Source organism: Salmo salar, chromosome 14, assembly GCF_965601325.2.
Source record: "Salmo salar chromosome 14, fSalSal1, whole genome shotgun sequence".
Classification (NCBI taxonomy): domain Eukaryota; kingdom Metazoa; phylum Chordata; class Actinopteri; order Salmoniformes; family Salmonidae; genus Salmo; species Salmo salar.
In genome coordinates this window covers 34,024,601-34,042,546 of record NC_138304.1, presented here as the reverse complement: position 1 = coordinate 34,042,546, position 17,946 = coordinate 34,024,601, and the positions used below count along the sequence as shown (strand labels likewise).

Below are 17,946 nucleotides of genomic sequence, written 5' to 3'. Positions count from 1 at the left end.
ATAGACAGCCAGCTTTCATATCCTCCATACCTGTCACCTGTATCTTAAAGACCAGTTTCTCTGCTCCAACCTCACAGGTGTACTGTCCAGCATCCTTCTTCTCCACCTTCTCTATCACCAGCTGACGAGTCTTGCCCTTTGTCTCCATGGAGACTGTCTTACTGGAAGTCAGCAGCTTACCATCCTTGTACCATTTCACCTCCGTCTTGGTATCTGACACCTCACAGCTCAGAGTGGCTTTCTGGGAGAGAATAGCTCTCACCTCCTTCTGTACAGAGTCCTTATTGGTGAAGGCAGCCTGGACCTCTGAATGGGGATCATTGAAGGGCATGGTAAAACCAGAAACCCTTCATTCAGGGTCAAACAATCCCAACACCAAATCAGAAACCCTTTGTGTATCTTGCACATGACATACAAAAGGGAAATCAAGCGATATTGTCAGAGTAATTTAAAAAAATCTGCATTTCTAAAGCATTATGAGACAGACAAGAACATACAATTCAGACTTCCACACTAACAAAACAATCATAACAAACAACAGTATAACATCTCTTTCCTTGGGAGAACAAAATTGTAGACAATGTAAAACGCAGACACAGTACATTGACAACCATCCAGCCTCCAAAACCTTGAGAAAAACATCAATAGACAGCCAGCTTTGAAATCGTCCCATACCTGTCACCTGTATCTTAAAGGCCAGCTTCTCTGCGCCAAACTCACAGGTGTACTGTCCAGCATCCTTCTTCTCCACCTTCTCTATCACCAGCTGACGAGTCTTGCCCTTTGTCTCCATGGAGACTGTCTTACTGGAAGTCAGCAGCTTACCATCCTTGTACCATTTCACCTCCGTCTTGGTATCTGACACATCACAGCTCAGAGTGGCTTTCTGGGAGAGAATAGCTCTCACCTCCTTCTGTACAGAGTCCTTATTGGTGAAAGCGGCTTGAGTTTCTGAGGGAACAATTATGGAGGTGCATGATAGTACCAGAAACCTAACACTTAAGGTAAAAAATATCCCAACAACCAAACCAGATAACATATCTTACACACAACAGACATTAGGGGACATAAAGCAATACAAATGCTAGGTAAATCAATCAGGTGCATTTATAAAGTAGTAAGACACAGACCAAGACAATGCAACAAACAGGGAAACGGACAATTCAGACATTTGCAAAACAATCAAAAAAGACAACAATATAACATCTCTTTCCTTTAGGGAAAACATTTGTAGACAATGTAGAGAACATATACATTGACAACTATTCAGCCTCCAAAGCCTTCCGAGGAACAATAATAGAGCCAGCTGTATCTTAAAGACCAACTTCTCTGCTCCAGCCTCACAGGTGTACTCTCCAGCATCCTTTTTCTACACATTTTCTATCACAAGCTGACAAGCTTTGCCTATTGACAACATGTGGACTGTCTTAGTGGAAGTCAGTAGCTTGCCATCTTTGTACCATTTCACCTCTGTCTTGGTATCTAACAGCTCACAGCTCAGAGTGGCTTTCTGGGAGAGAGTAGCTTTCACTTATTGGAGAAAGCAGCCTTCATTTCTGAAGGAGGAACAATTGAGGGATATGATGGAAATGAGAAACCTCAATATCACATCAAAACAGGAACCATATCTCTAGACTGGACAAATACGGGAGGTATTGGACATAGAGCAGCCTTGCAAAGTAAACCATCTGAAATTCCAATGTGACATGGAGACGGACACACAGTCCAGAACAACAAACTGGGAAACAGAGCACTCAGATATCCCCATGAGAAACATCAGTGAATCGAGACAAAATATTCAAAGGACAATGCTGTGCGCAATCAAAACAACCAATTAAACCTATATGTTTGCAAGATAGAACTCACAAATGCTAAGGTAATATAACCAATTACACTTAGAAAATAACTAAATAGCTGTAAGTTAAAAAATAGAACTAAAAATGTAACTGTGTATGTCCCATAACATCTCCTCCGACATCAGAACATCTCTTACGATTATCTTTAAATAAGGAGAATACAATTTTAATTAATAGGACAGACAAACGGACAACCATTCAAGCAACCAAAACCTAAATCACATCACAGAGGGCATCTAACTAAAAAATAACTCCTGCATACCTGTCACCTGTATCTTAAAGACCAGTTTCTCTGCTCCAACCTCACAGGTGTACTGTCCAGCATCCTTCTTCTCCACCTTCTCTATCACCAGCTGACGAGTCTTGCCCTTTGTCTCCATGGAGACTGTCTTACTGGAAGTCAGCAGCTTACCATCCTTGTACCATTTCACCTCCGTCTTGGTGTCAGACACCTCACAGCTCAGAGTGGCTTTCTGGGAGAGAGCAGCTTTCACCTCCTTCTGTACAGAGTCCTTATTGGTGAAGGCAGCCTGGGCTTCTGTAAATCAACCATTAGCAGTTCAAATATAGAATGGGAACAGACACACAGCTGCAAAAGGGACAGAGACCAGTGAGACATCCCCATAAGCCACAAAGCAAAACAACCAGAGCCAAATCAAGCAAGGAAACAACCTTGAAGCCTCAAACATAGCCCCTTGTCTGATGGAATCAACTAATCCTAAGATCTCAACTTTATCATTATGACAAAAAACTAGGCATTGGTTTCTTACTGAGACAAAAGCTAAATGTAATTTAACAGTACACTTGCCAAAGCATCTGAGGGGAGAGCTAACTATTTCATAGTTATCTTCTCCTAAGATAAACATGTCCAATGTGTAGAGCAGGAAGCCAGTATGAGGGTTTGCAGTCAGGCTACAATGGAAGGCAGACGGTGTATAGGAGAAAAAAATATATGTAGAGTTCAAAAGGTACTGGCACTCAAAACCATGAAAAGGAATAACCCAAGGAGGCCGATGTTCAAAAATAATATACTTAATTTAATCCACGCTCAAAAGAATACAAAAATTACAAAGTTAATAAACAAAAACGGAGCATACGTTTCGGCCTGATCATCAGTAATGTACAAACAAATCAGGAAGACGTACTTAAGAAGACACACCTGCTGTGCGTAACAGGGGCAACAGGTGCAAGCAGATAGTTGATCAGATACTGGCGAATAAGGAGTGAATACATATTAGCAAGGAATATGTGGAAGAATAAAAAAAAAATTGACAATTCAAATGTCACATATAATTGAAAAAAGACAACGAGCTGGGCTACATAACAATATCAGAAGCAATAGATATGAAATACTCCAGTAGGCTAAAGAGCTCAGAGTGCGGGGGGGTGGGGTGGGGACTGCTGGTGCCTGTAACATGCAAGGTCCAATTCCTCATTAATGTGAAGAGCAGACAGACAACCGTTCAAGCAATCGGGCAGAAAGGAGACAAGACGATATCCTCCTTACCTGTCACCTGTATCTCATAGACCAGTTTCTCTGCTCCAACCTCACAGGTGTACTGTCCAGCATCCTTCTTCTCCACCTTCTCTATCACCAGCTGACGAGTCTTGCCCTTTGTCTCCATGGACACTGTCTTACTGGAAGTCAGCAGTTTGCCATCCTTGTACCATTTCACCTCCGTCTTGGTGTCAGATACCTCACAGCTCAGAGTGGCTTTCTGGGAGAGAATAGCTTTCACCTCCTTCTGTACAGAGTCCTTGTTGGTGAAGGCAGCCTGTTGGGCTTCTGAGGGAACAATCATGGAGGGGCATAGTAGGGGTCAAATAATGAAAACAGGAATAATTTTTGGACACTGGACAGACATGGGTAGCATTGACATACATAACAGTCATAGTCAACCAGCTACAGCACTAATATAGCAGAGACAGACACATCGCATCATTGAGGTGTCCTCAGAAGCCATGAAAGCAAAATCATCCAATGAAACAACTTTGAAGCCCATATCTACAAACAATATTTTATCTGATAACCCCACACATTTTTAAGTCTCAATTAGAACACATTGAAACTAACAAAACAACCATACATTTCTGACATAATGAGCAGAGCTGAAGAAATTCAAATGTTGTACATTGTTCAAACCATCTCCAAGGACTAAGGGGGAAAACGTTTCAAATTTGCAAGACTGGCACATGGACAACCACTCCAGCAACCTCGGTCAAAAGTAGACAATAGACAGTCAATCAATATTTGGCTTACCTGACACATGTATTTTAAAGACCAGCTTCTCTGCTCTAGCTTCACAGGTGTACTCTCCAGCATCCTTTTTCTCCATTTTGTCTATTACCAACAGACGACTCTTGCCCTTTGTCTCCATGGAGACTGTTTTACTTGCAATGATCTGTTTGCCATCCTTGTACCATTTCACCTCTGTCTTGGTATCTGACACCTCACAGCTCAGAGTGGCTTTCTGGGAGAGAGTAGCTCTCACTTCCTTCTGTACAGAGTCCTTATTGGTGAAGGCAGCCTGTTGAACTTCTGAGGGAACAGTCATGGAATGGCAGAGTAAAATCAGAAACCTTTCTTTTTGGGTTGAACACTAAAAACAGGAACAGTATTTGTATGGGCAGTCTGGGATTCTGAGGGGATACTAGTTTTTCTAGCTTAAACATTGAAAAAAAAATATATGACTAGGTTATTATACAAGCTGAATACAATGATATTGTTTGTCCGGTGTGCTCTACAGACATTCCCTCTCTCTCTTACCTTTTATCTTGACCTGGAATGTGACTTTGTCTTCCGCTGTCTCGCAGGAATAGTGTCCCTCGTCACTCTTCTTGGCGTTCTTGATGACCAGTCTCCTCTGTGTCCCTTTGGAGACAATGGTAGTTCTTTGGTCCTCAATGACCACTGTCTGATCCTTCCTCCACACCACCACCCCGCTGGCAGACGATACCTCACAGTTCAACTCAAGGTGCCCACTGAGGGCAGGTGCCACCCCCATGGGACCCCTGGGCTTGTTCAGGAATTTTGCTTCATCTGGAAGAGAAACATGGATGGATTTGTCATCAAGAACAAAAACATGATTTGTACGCTTTTTTAATTTATAGAGTTGTGGTAGAAATCTATTAATACCTTAAGGTTATAATTAAATGTTAACAAAGGCCCATGTGGAATTGAATATGACAAAAAAATATGCAATAACAGAATCATCTATGATGATTTATTCTCTTTACAAATATTTGATTATGCTTTTATAACCGAACAGCTACATTTCAAACACCATCATATGATAGGTGGGTATCTGCCTGTGCGTGGTTGGAGGATTGGGGACGGTACCAGTGACACATTGGACTTTATTACATGATGACAGAGAGCTCTTTCCCGTGCTCGATGGCTCACTACCACCTGGTGTTAGTTGTCCCAGTCTGTCGCTGTGTGCCACGTGGTGTGAGAGGGGCTTTCTGTAGGCAATGTAGGTTAGAGGTTGCACTTCATACGCCGTGTCAGTTTAAGATCTGGGGTCAGACTAACCTACTGGATTTCGAGTGTAAAAATATCGGTCATATGTAAAAAATAAAATAAAATAAAAAACGGGTTTTCAGTGAAGCTGTACAAAATGTAGCTATTTCTGTTATTGTATTACAATTATATGGGAATCTGAGGGATCAGGTTTCCACTTTCCACCAGGTGTCAACAAGTTATTAATATGTTGTAGACATTGGAGTGGTTTCTTATTTCTAGCATGATAGATTACTACAGGAGTTGAGTCTTTATTCTTGATATTTCGGCTGTCCTGTTGTACCTTTTAGAGAAAGCTTCAGGGACATTCTGTCTTCGTTTAGGACACACTCATAGATTCCCGTGTCCTCTTCAGTGACATTGTGTACCATCAGGATCCTCTTGTGGTCAGTGGTTATGCACTCATACTTCTTGCCCATCTTCAGCTCCCGTCCATTCTTCATCCAGACCACCTAGAGTTAGAGGAAACATTGAAATGCACAATCCTCATAAGAGACAGCATTACACAGTGATTTACACAGTGAATTGAATCTGAACAATTCAAAAGAGAAAGTCTTAAGTATTTTTGTATTTATAACACTACGCCTAACCCTAACAGACCAATAAAGTATTAATTTGTTCATTAATGAATTCAGTCATCTGGACTTCTATATAATATGTGCCATTAGATAATATATGCCATTTAGCAAATGCTTTTATCCAAAGTGATTTACAGTCGTGCATACATTTTATGCATGGCTGGTCCCGGGATTCAAATCCACTAACTCGGTGTTACAAGCGCCATGCGCTACCAACTGAGCTACAAAAGGACCACTACACACCTGGGCATGGTAATCAGACACCTCTGTGGTCAGCTGGGCGGAGGACTGGGCGCTGCAGGTCACCACCTCAGTGTGAGCAGACTTACTGGTGAACCGGATAGGTGGAGCTGTAAATAGAGGTTTCACATAAGCTACCAGGGCTATGCTAATTACAGAGTATTGAATTGTAGTTGTTGTATGGGAAATTCCAATGGAAAGATGGTGACTGTCTACCAACAGAACAGCTAACAGATGAGGATCCTAACTGCTTGTACAGCACTATGAGGTTGGAATAATACTGTGAAATTGTAAAAATTAGGATTACGCCCTTTTAGTGTAAAAGCTATTTGTAAAGAAAGCCTGGAATTTAAGCCTGTTTTGGTTGGATGGAGTTTTGGTCTGCCTGGTGACATCACCATGCGGTAAATTAGTTAACAGATCAATAAGAAAGAGTGGAAAGGGTTCTACATGGAACCCAAAAGGGTTCTATCTGGAATCAAAAGGGTTCTATCTACAGTAGTACCAAAAAGGGTTCAACAAAGGGTTCTTCTCCTATGGGGACAGCCAAAGAACCCTTTTAGGTTCTAGATAATACCAATTTTTGATTATGTATATATAGCCTTTATACTCATTGTGTTATTGTTACCGTTACTCATTGTGTATTTATTATTTATTATATTATTACATGTTTTACTTTTCTATTATTTCTCTATTTTCTTTCTCTCTGCATTGTTGGGAAGGGCCCGTAATTAAGCATTTCACTGTTAGTCTACACTTGTTGTTTACAAAGCATGTTTTATTTGATTTGATTTATACAGGCAACTCAAAGCATCATGCTAATGAAGACATGCATATTCAATCCACAGTTCTTATTCTTGGTATTGCCCCCTATTCCAGTGCTTACCCTTCACTTTGAGTATACAAGTGCTCTCAGAGCCACCGCCCACAAATTTTACCACGGCTCCGTTCATCTCCATCAAGACCGTCCGGATCATCAGCGTGTGTGTGGTCTTTTGGCGGGTGATGAGGTAGTCACCACCACTACGCAGGAGGCGTCCGTTGATAGACCAGAAGCCAGAGCACACGGCAGACAGATCCACGGAGAGTGAGGCCTCCTCACCTGAGATGGCTGTGCTGTTCATCAGGCCTGTTTTCACCTCTGCACTGGGCTCTGTAAGAAAGGGTTGAATCACATCAGCATTACAAAAGTAGCATGGTGGTGTTTTTATATATTTTTTCTTATTACGGTTTGATTGTGAGTACCTGTTGAAAAGTTCCAAAAAGGTTCTTCTGCTGTCCCAATTGGAGAACCGTTTTAGGGTCCTGGTAGAACCCTTTTTGGATCCAGGTAGAAACCTTTTGGGTTCTATGTAGAACCCTCTGTGGAAAGGGTTCTACATGGAACCTCAAAAACTTCTACCTGGAACCAAAAAGGGTTATTCAAAGGGTTCTCTTATGGGGACAGCCTAAGAACCCTATTAGGTTCTAGATAGCACCTTTTTTTCTAAGAGTGTACTTAGTTATTTTACTCTTACGTACAAGTCACCTTCTACCTACAAGTCTTGGTACACACCCACATTCTTCTTGTCTACCTCATACATCTCCAGGAGTATTCCTAGACTGCCATTAGTTTCTTCTTCAATAAAACCAAGTAATAAGGAGTAAGAAGATGTTTGTCTGTCTCACCAAGGTAGAAGGTCCCGGGCACCTCCAGGTATTGGCTCTGGCCATAGTTGTTGACTGCAGAAATGCGGAACTGGTAGCTGGCCTCCTCTGTGAAGTTCTGGATTGTGATCTCGGTAAAGGGGCTAATCTCCATGCCATTGCACCTCTGCCAGGTCTGGGCACCCACCTTCCTCCTCTCTACCATGTACCCCTTGATGGGTACAGGGCGGTCACTGTCTGGGGGGGACCAGTGGAGGGTGATGGATGAGTCGGTCTTGTTGCGCACCACCACATCGATGGGGGGATCAGGAGGATGCTTTCTGGCAGCTGGGAGGGAGGGAGGTATAGTTTGAAATGGCTCATGTATGTATGATAAATTCTGAGAAAAGTCAGTGATATGATGTATCTGCAGACGTATAGAACAAATCCAGATAGCTGATGTTCTGAAAGAGCGGCAAAATATGGACCCCTACAAATCAGCTGGGCTAGACAATCTGGACCCTCTCTTACGAAAATTATCTGCCGAAATTGTTGCAACCCCTATTACTAGCCGGTTCAACCTCTCTTTCGTATCGTCTGAGATTCCCAAAGATTGGAAAGCAGCCACGGACATCCCCCTCTTCAAAGGGGGTGACACTCTAGACCCAAACTGCTACAGACCTATATCTATCCTACCCTGCCTTTCTAAGGTCTTTGAAAGCCAAGTTAACAAACAGATTACCGACCATTTCGAATCCCACCGTACCTTCTCCGCTATGCAGTCTGGTTTCCGAGCTGGTCATGGGTGCACCTCAGCCACGCTCAAGGTCCTAAACGATATCATAACCATGATCGATAAGAGACCATACTGTGCAGCCGTAGTCATCGACCTGGCCAAGGATTTCGACTCTATCAATCACCACATTCTTATCGGCAGACTCAACAGCCTTGGTTTCTCAAATGATTGCCTCGCCTGGTTCACCAACTACTTCTCTGATAGAGTTCAGAGTGTCAAATCGAAGGGCCTGTTGTCCGGACCTCTGGCAGTCTCTATGGGGGTGCCACAGGGTTCAATTCTCGGGCCGACTCTCTTCTCTGTATACATCAATGATGTCGCTCTTGCTGCTGGTGATTCTCTGATCCACCTCTACGCAGACGACACCATTCTGTATACTTCTGACCCTTCTTTGGACACTGTCTTAACTAACCTCCAGACGAGCTTCAATGCCATACAACTCTCCTTCCGTGGCCTCCAACTGCTCTTAAATGCAAGTAAAACTAAATACATGCTCTTCAATCGATCGCTGCCCGCACCTGCCCGCCCGTCCAGCATCACTACTCTGGACGGTTCTGACTTAGAATATGTGGACAACTACAAATACCTAGGTGTCTGGTTAGACTGTAAACTTTCCTTCCAGACTCACATTAAACATCTCCAATCCAAAATGAAATCTTGAATTGGCTTCCTATTTTGCAACAAAGCATCCTTCACTCATGCTGTCAAACATACCCTCGTAAAACTGACCATCCTACCGATCCTCGACTTCGGCGATGTCATTTACAAAATACCCTCCACGCTCTCGTTGGCTGGCCCTCGCTTCTTACTCGTCGCCAAACCCACTGGCTCCAGGTCATCTACAAGTCTTTGCTAGGTAAAGCCCCGCCTTATCTCAGCTCACTGGTCACCATAGCAGCCCCCACCCATAGCACGTGCTCCAGCAGGTATATCTCACTGGTCACCCCCAAAGCCAATTCCTACTTTGGCTGCCTTTCCTTCCAGTTCTCTGCTGCTAATGACTGGAATGAACTGCAAAATCACTGAAGCTGGAGACTCTTATCTCCCTCACTAGCTTTAAGCACCAGCTGTCAGAGCAGCTCACAGATCACTGCACCTGTACATAGCCCATCTGTAATTAGCCCATCCAACTACCTCATCCCCATACTGTATTTATTTATTTATCTTGCTCCTTTGTACCCCAGTATCTCTACTTGCACATTCATTTTCTGCACATCTACCATTCCAGTGTTTAATTGCTATATTGTAATTACTTCGCCACCATGGCCTATTTATTGACTTACCTCCCTTATCTTACCTCATTTGCACACAATGTATATAGACTTTTTTTTCTTCTACTGTATTATTGACTGTATGTTTGTTTATTCCATGTGTAACTCTGTGTTGTTGTATGTGTCGAACTGCTTTGCTTTATCATGGTTATCGCAGTTGTAAATGAGAACTTGTTCTCAACTAGCCTACCTGGTTAAATAAAGGTGAAATAAAATAAATATAGTTAACCTTTGTGATCAGATTAATCAAAAGGGAATTTAAATGTAGGATTTCCTAATTTGATGTTGCGATAGGAAAAGGGCTTTAGAGTCTGTGCTATGCATGTAGGTCTATGTCTGTAGCTCACCTGTGACAGAGAATCTTGTGGAGGTCTTGCAGTCTCCAGCCATGAAGGCCACCTCTCCTGAGTCGTCAGCTTGGCAGTGGCTGATGGTTAAAGTGTACTGCCTGAGGGTGCATGCAATTAATATGCGTGTGTCCGGCTTCAGACGCTCGGCATTGCGTGTCCAGTAGGCGTCAGAACAGGGGTGCTCCAGCTCAACGCAGAAGATCACTGTATCACTCACTGGCACTACAGTCCTCCTGGGCAGCTTCTTAGTGATGTTGCCTGTGAGTGACAAGTACAAGGGTCACCAAATGGCAAGTGTAGTCTACAACGCTGCAGCACTAACACTGTGTAAACTAAATACCAAGGTTATTGCCCCCTTGAAAGGTCAGAAAGGAAATTGGAGACTCCCTTTGCATCATTAAATGTTTTGACAGTTTTTTTTACAGTATTTTGACTGTATATTTTGACAATATATTTTGACACTGTATTTTGACAGTATTTTGACAGTATATTTTGACAGTATTTTGACAGTATATTTTGACAGTATTTTGACAGTAATAGGCAGTAATGCCTATTACATGATGAAACTGCACAACATTTCATTGTAAACTTCTGTCTGATATATTTTCCATCGAAGTATAATGTAGGAACAATCTCAATGTTGATAATGTTGCATAATATTTGTTATTGGAGGCATTAGGAGTTTATCAGAAGACTAGAGACAAGAAAATGGCTCTCGTACCAAGCACAGTGAGCTCGGCCACGGTGCGGCTCCCCTCCTTCATCTCGCAGATGTAGACGGCATCATCATTGGTGGTGACGTTGTGGATGGTGAGGCGCCGCATGGTGCCCTCCTCCTCCATTCGGTACTTGGAGCAGTCCTCTAGTCGCGTCTCCTCCATGAACCAGCTGGCCTGGGTGGTGGAGATGGGCACCTCACACAGCAGTGTGGCCGTCATCTTCTCCTGGACCTCCACATCCTGCAGCTTCCTCCTGAACGGCACCTTGGGCTCTGAGGATCATTGAAAGAACACAGAATAATTGTCAGAAGGTGAGTGAAATTATGGAAATTGGTGGATGCGTAAATCAATTGCTCATAAAGTCAATCTCTTTCTGTTTTGCCGATACAATGGATGTATTTATTTTAATATGCCATACCCTGCCATGGGCTCTGACATAGGAGGATTGCAGAACATTTTTAAAAAGGTGAGTGACTCCAGTAATTCAATTCATGTATCTTACTTTTGAACACTTCTCAGCAGAAAGTAAACAGCATAGTGGGTCAATTTCAGCAACAACTAAGAGCATTGAAGCGCGAGACTCAACTTCTCCACTGTGTTGGTGCCCTGGCTATCACACTGTACACAGCACAAAGCGAACCTGTGCACATGCGCAGATACTATGTGTGACTCTCGCTCATCTCAATATCTCCGGTGCTGCTCGTGGCAACGTAATTTCACTGAATCTACCTTTAAAGTACTTGTACAGTACTAGAGTTTCAATCACATATGTATTTCAGCTGTACTCCATCAACAACCCACGGTTGAACCAGTCCAAGCCAGCATTTTGTCATGTATCCACCTCATGTGATACACACACATTCTATAGGACTGATTTCTATGTGCTCCAATACATCACAGAGTATTTCCATCAAATAAAACTAACATTTACAGTCCATAGAAAGCAGATTAGATAGACAAGTGCTGTTCCATTTTCAGCAACAAAAGGAAACATCTCCATTTGGGGAATGCTTTAGTTCTCTATGATTTAACTGTCTGTTTACTTTATTATGGAATGAGCTTACAAGGCTACTTACAGGGCTATTATTATGTACTGCATTTCCATTTGGACAATATTAGAACAAGACATCAGCACTCAGAATAATCAGCTCTATTTATTCATAATTTCAAAATAGGCAACTCAGTCAAATGATCTAGTTGCCTCATGGGTGGAATGTTATTCATATTTTTCATAATTTCTTAATTAATAAACATTATTTCAAAAACCCACCCGAAAATATGGTGTTTCTATGTCACACAGTTTTGTTATATTTTCATTTTACATTTACATTTTAGTCATTTAGCAGACGCTCTTATCCAGAGCGACTTACAAATTGGTGCATTCACCTTATAATATCCAGTGGAACAACCACTTTACAATAGTGCATCTATATTTCAGTCTTATGTGATATATATCAAGTGTAACATTGTGATGCAAACTCAAAATGTAATACATTAAAACTCCATATCTGACATGGTACAGGAGTCTTATTGTTTTAAGACCATAACCATGTGTGTGAGGTGTAGACTTTTGTTTAAAAGTATATTTGTTTAAGACTACCAAGAAATACTGTGTGACCCTTGTTTAGCCCACTGCAGTAAAATATTAAATAATGGCTTATGCTCTTTGAAAACAGTTGAGAAGGAACAGAGGCTAAACCATATTCACTTACATTTTAGTTTAGCGTTTATGTGTTGCTTTCATCTTTCCATATAACTTATCATTTGAATGTGTGTTTTGAATGTTTGGCTGGGACTGTGACTACTGAGTATGTTTCAATTATGAAATTTCCTAGAGTTGCTTATTGTACACCAGAGGGTCATCAAATGATCTGCTGTTAATAAAAACACTGGTACATAAAGGGTGGAGGGATACAGTCCCTCTCGCTTGCAAAGCCTCTCAAGAATCCATTATCTAGTGTCAATTACTGTATAACCAGATGCAACCAAAATCACTGCCATGGGCACTGCACTCGCTGTCAAATTGAGACAGAGATTAACAACCGCCATTGATAGATCTCCATGCTCCAGGCTTCTAGCAAATCAGGAGTTGCTCATGGAAAATCACCCTAGCTCTGGCACCTAATGGCCATCATTGCAACTGTGAACTACTCATCACTAGCAGAAAATAGATGAAACATGACACTCCCCCTTCATTTCGCTCCCAGCATTCCACCACTTAGTTGCACAGTTTAAGTCTATGTTGGGGCAAAGTAAAACTGTGCTCAGGTGAACGTTTTAGCTCACTTTGGTTAATTATTTTAGTGTGGATAGAATTGTTGAGACTAATTTCCGTAAGAGCATGACTGTATGACATTATCCGATATCTCAAGGACAGCACACCCTCGGTTAACCTCTTCAGAGTCCTTGCACTATCATGTTTAAAGGCCCAGTGCAGGACCATGTGATTTTCCTGTGTTTTATATACAGTATATTTCCACACAATGAGATTGTAATAATACTGTGTATTGTAAAATTGTTGATAATGCTCTTTTAGTGTAAAAGATGTTTGTAAAGACCGCCTGAAATTTCAGCCTGTTTTGGTGGAATGGAGTGTTGGCCTTGCCATTGAGACATCAACATGCGGTGAATAACAGCTAATTCTTTCGTTTTTAACCTCTCCACTCAGACCACTCAGACAGTCCTAGTAAAATTCTTGCTGGAGTAATTGCTCTTTGCTAAGAAGCTATTTTTGTTTCTTTATGACCATTTTAATTGAAAGCAATCACAATAAGGTACTTAACTGTCACTCAGAAATTATTTGAGCTCAGTACGGGAAAAAAATTAAAAAATGTATCCATTCACTGCTGTAAGTTGCTCTGGATAAGAGCGTCTGCTAAATGACTAAAATGTAAAATGTAAAAAATTTGAAAATGGCTGCATTGGGTCTTTAAACACTCTTTGAAATCAATGCTTTCACATACATAAGCCCATGTACAGGGGGACCTCAACATCACAAGAATGACAAACTCCAATGTTATGCAGGCCTGCATTGCAGAGACATTTGAGCTATATTTAAACAAATGTTATATATGTTATATACTAGTCGATTATCAGCAATTCATAAAGAGCAATGAGAGAGAGTTAATCTAAGGTCATCTCCCCACATGACAAGCATTGTCATGTCCCTTAAATAGTCATGAATCCCTTTGCCTCGTTATGGAAACGTTAAAGAAAACTACCCTCACTTTTTCCTTTAACAGCCAAGTGATGAACTAGACTTGGGAGTATGATAATGGCAGAATATGGAAAAACTAATGCTAAACATTTTATTTGTAGAAGACTTAGATGTGATGCACTATCAAATTAAAATAATAATCCATGGAGTAAATGCACTATTCTACATAATTTATATTCCAATCAAACATCGCTCTTGAAATACCAACCATTTGTGATTTTTATATATTTTTCTGCTTACCTTTAACTATCACCAGCACGGCGCTGTAGGTGTGTCCGGCCATATTGGAGGCGTTACAGGTGTACAGACCATTGTCCCTCTGTTTGCAGTACAGGATCTTGAGGATGAAGTTCTCGGCCTGGTCCTCATACATGATCTGTCTGCGTCCCTCGCCAATGTTCCCCCCATCCTTCCTCCAGATGATGTGAGGCTTGGGGTGGCCCGTCACGAAGCAGCTGAGTTTGGCGTGCTTGCCTTCAGTCACTGTGCAGGTGCGGGTGAAGACGCCTTTGGGCAGATGACTGACCAGTGCTGCGCTGCTGTGGTCTAGACCCAGAAGGCTCAGCCCGTCTGTGACCATAGTGGTGGCGGTCGAGGAGGTGGTGGTGGAGTTGTAAGTGGAGCTGCTGGTCTCGGCGGTGCAGTAGATAGAGATTCCTTCTTTACGTTTCTGCAGGTGGGAGAGGAGGGAGGTGCTCTTGTCCTTGCCCAGATGACGGGAGTCCTGGGTGTCTACAACCAAGGTGGCGGCGGAGTTAGAGCGGCCTACCGAATTCTGGGCGCGGCAAGTGTATGTGCCGCTGTCCAGGCTGCGCACGCTCTGGATCCTCAGAGAGCTGCTGTCACTGTCCGATGTCACCTTGATGCGGTTCGTCTCGGCCAGGTAACGCCCGTCCTTCTCCCAGTCAAATTTGGGCTCTGGGTAAGCCGCAACCCGACAGTGGAAGACCACGTCGCCCCCCAGGCCTACGCGTGCGGAGGTAGGCTTGACCATGAAGACGGGGGCCCTCTCCACCATCTCCTGTGGAAGGCCTACGTGAAGGGTTACGCATGCATATGCTTCCCCAACATTGTTTTTGGCCCGGCACATGTACTGGCCGCTGTCCTCCAGGGTTAGATCGTAGATGGTGAGGCGGTAGACGTCACCATCATCCACCATCTTGAAGCGGCCCCCAGAGGTCAGACGTAGCTTCTCCTTTTCCCAGGTAATCAGAGGGGTGGGGTTGCCCACGATGGTGCAGCTCAAGGTGGCATCCTTTCCCACGCACACTGCGAAGGCCTTGGGCCGCGTGAGAAACCTGGGGGCCCCTCCAAACAGGTTCTGGTCCATTACTAGTTCCTAGAGTACCAAGAAAATAGTGTCATTTAGAATTGAAACACACCGTTGAGAGAATAGAATAATCAAGAATACTGGGCTATATCAAGAAGTGCATACGAAAGGCAACCAAAACTATGAGATATCCTTCTAATCTTATTGTCAATCATTTAAATCACTTGCCTCTTGAACTACAATGTCACTTGCATGACACTACACAGCCTCAAGTGTCTCATCCTTCTCATGCCTGACATAATAATGTAACAACTCTACATCAGCAAGTAATGACTAAAGTTTGAAAACCTTGTTCACACATAGCGTCACACTGTGTTTGGGTGGGCCATTGTAGAGCTAATTGTTTGCTGTAAATTAAGATTGTTTTCATAGGAACTTGGAGGAATGTGTTAACATGTCTCACTTATGGCCTAGATATTTTTAGTGACGTCTGTCTGCAATGGACAGATAACAATGATATCTCACTAATTAAAAAATGTATAGAGCAAATCACTCAGCCTTCATATGTTTACATTTACATAAACAATACAGAATACTGACTTAAATATTGTATATAATGTCTCTATGTAGGTCGAACATAAAATTGTCCCATTCAATGTAACAATCTGCAGTTTTATTGTTTTGTACAGCACATTTGCCTACCCAGGACAGATTTCCAACTAAAACACCGTGATACAGAGTAGGCTAACAAGATTACAAGTAACAACCATAAAATGGATCATATTCTAGCAAAAATAGTCCAACTGATGATAAATAATCATCAGAGCTAACCAAGAGGGAGGGAGATTCTAGAGTGAAAGAGGGATGCATAGAAAAACAATCCTCCTCATTCTTTCCAAATAATAGCCTACAGTAGGTTTTTGGGTTAGAGGTACATATTTCATAGGTTTCTGCCTATTTGTTACACTTAAAACAATACTAGCCTACTGAAGTGGAATATTTAGATTAGTTGGTGCCATAGGCCTACTGTTCTTCAATTCTGGTCCTGGGAACCCACAGGGTTCTTTATTTATACATTATTTGAGTCCGCAGGACAGGACTTGAGAAGCACGGTTGCATAGGACATCAACCAGACCCATATCAAGATCAAATAACACCTACACACTTGCTAAAAAGGCGTATCCAGAGGGGAGCGGGTGGTTTATTAGGCCTGTAGCCTACCCAAACTGATCAGCGCACCGTCAGATTACGATAAATGCTGTTTTAACTAGGTTAAATAGAGCAAATATTGTCTTTGAAAGGGTGACATTTGCCATCTTTGTCACCTCCCTCCCCTGAGCTGCCTGTCCCAAAAATAACCTCAGCTGTCAGGCCGCGTCTCTGTCCATTGCCATTTGTAGTAGCAAAGAGAGTTCAGCTGTTTGGTAGGGAACCCACAAGAGAAGGAAAAGCTTCGTTATTCGATATTACTTGATAAATGTACCATTACAATTATGCAAATAAATCATACATGTTTTATGTAGTTGGTTTGATGTACTGTAGAGAGTCGGCAACAAAAAAACATTTTAAATATGGTCTTCTCGGACCTACAAGTTACTCATTGCAATTCAATATATAAGTTATAAAAACATAGGTTTTAGACAGTGTAAAACTGTCACCACAAACATAGAACAGCACACTAATGAAGATGATTTGTCTAAAAATAAGAAACTCAACATTTAAAAATAGGCCTAAATTAATTAGGCCTGATTAAGTTACAATTTATGTTGTTCAGTTATTGCAAATTGAATTTACATTTAGACTATTTCAACTGGGAACTGGGTTAATTCAATTTCAGCAATAATTTTCTCACCTTGAGTCTTCAGACACTCTCTGGTAAAACAAGCGCTGAAACATGTGGACGAAAACTTTAACAAAGTTTTACAGTCCGAAAGATGATCCAATCTTTGCCGTTGAGATTCAACAAATTTATGTTTGGTCAATATTCCTACAATGATGATTTGTATCCAGGGCAGTATAACATCCTTCAGTCTCCTGCAGTGAGTGGTTGACTACGCGTGTTTCTTTTTTCTTCATTGGTACCTCATGATGCCAAGTAGCTGACGTTCCTATTATGGTGTAGCCTCCTTCCCAAAATAGACTTGTCATTTACTGTAGATATAGCCTGGGTGCTGGAGCAGGGGGCTGGACAGGCTGGTATACCTTATCTACCTTGACTAGCCTACCCCATAACAACAGATTCAAAATTGTGCATATGAGGGCCATCAAACATTTGTATTATTATTTTTGGTATTTTATTATGGATGCAGATTAGCTTCTGCCAAGGCAACAGCAACTCTTCCTGGGGTCTAAGCACATCAAGACACTTACATTACAATTAAGCAAACAATTAAACAGTAAATCATATAACATCGCTACACCACTACATATTCACAACACAAAAAACCCCACCACACAACAATACCACAATGTACACTACCGGTAAAAAGTTTTAGAACAC

At 42.0% G+C, this 17,946-nt stretch overlaps 1 protein-coding gene across 14 annotated transcripts in view; it reads right to left on the bottom strand.

Annotated features, from left to right (window-relative positions):
• Window positions 1–17,531, bottom strand: part of LOC106569344 (obscurin) — an 86,950-nt gene extending 69,419 nt beyond the window's left edge. For 10 of the 14 annotated variants that reach the window (XM_014140620.3, XM_082960918.1, XM_082960919.1 and 7 more), the window contains exons 1-14: window positions 17,299–17,531; window positions 14,417–15,515; window positions 10,962–11,231; window positions 10,238–10,498; window positions 7,866–8,171; window positions 7,084–7,350; window positions 6,201–6,307; window positions 5,663–5,831; window positions 4,624–4,896; window positions 4,117–4,395; window positions 3,364–3,642; window positions 2,119–2,394; window positions 676–951; window positions 31–306 (exon numbers count right to left, since the gene is read on the bottom strand). In XM_014140620.3, the coding sequence (XP_013996095.3) occupies window positions 31–306; window positions 676–951; window positions 2,119–2,394; window positions 3,364–3,642; window positions 4,117–4,395; window positions 4,624–4,896; window positions 5,663–5,831; window positions 6,201–6,307; window positions 7,084–7,350; window positions 7,866–8,171; window positions 10,238–10,498; window positions 10,962–11,231; window positions 14,417–15,506 (4,129 nt within the window). In that variant the 5' untranslated portion in view covers window positions 15,507–15,515; window positions 17,299–17,531. The remainder of the gene's footprint in view (window positions 1–30; window positions 307–675; window positions 952–2,118; window positions 2,395–3,363; window positions 3,643–4,116; window positions 4,396–4,623; window positions 4,897–5,662; window positions 5,832–6,200; window positions 6,308–7,083; window positions 7,351–7,865; window positions 8,172–10,237; window positions 10,499–10,961; window positions 11,232–14,416; window positions 15,516–17,298) is intronic. The other 4 variants (XM_082960922.1, XM_082960925.1, XM_014140632.3 and 1 more) reach the window with 1 other exon arrangement.
• Window positions 17,532–17,946: the final 415 nt, after the last annotated feature.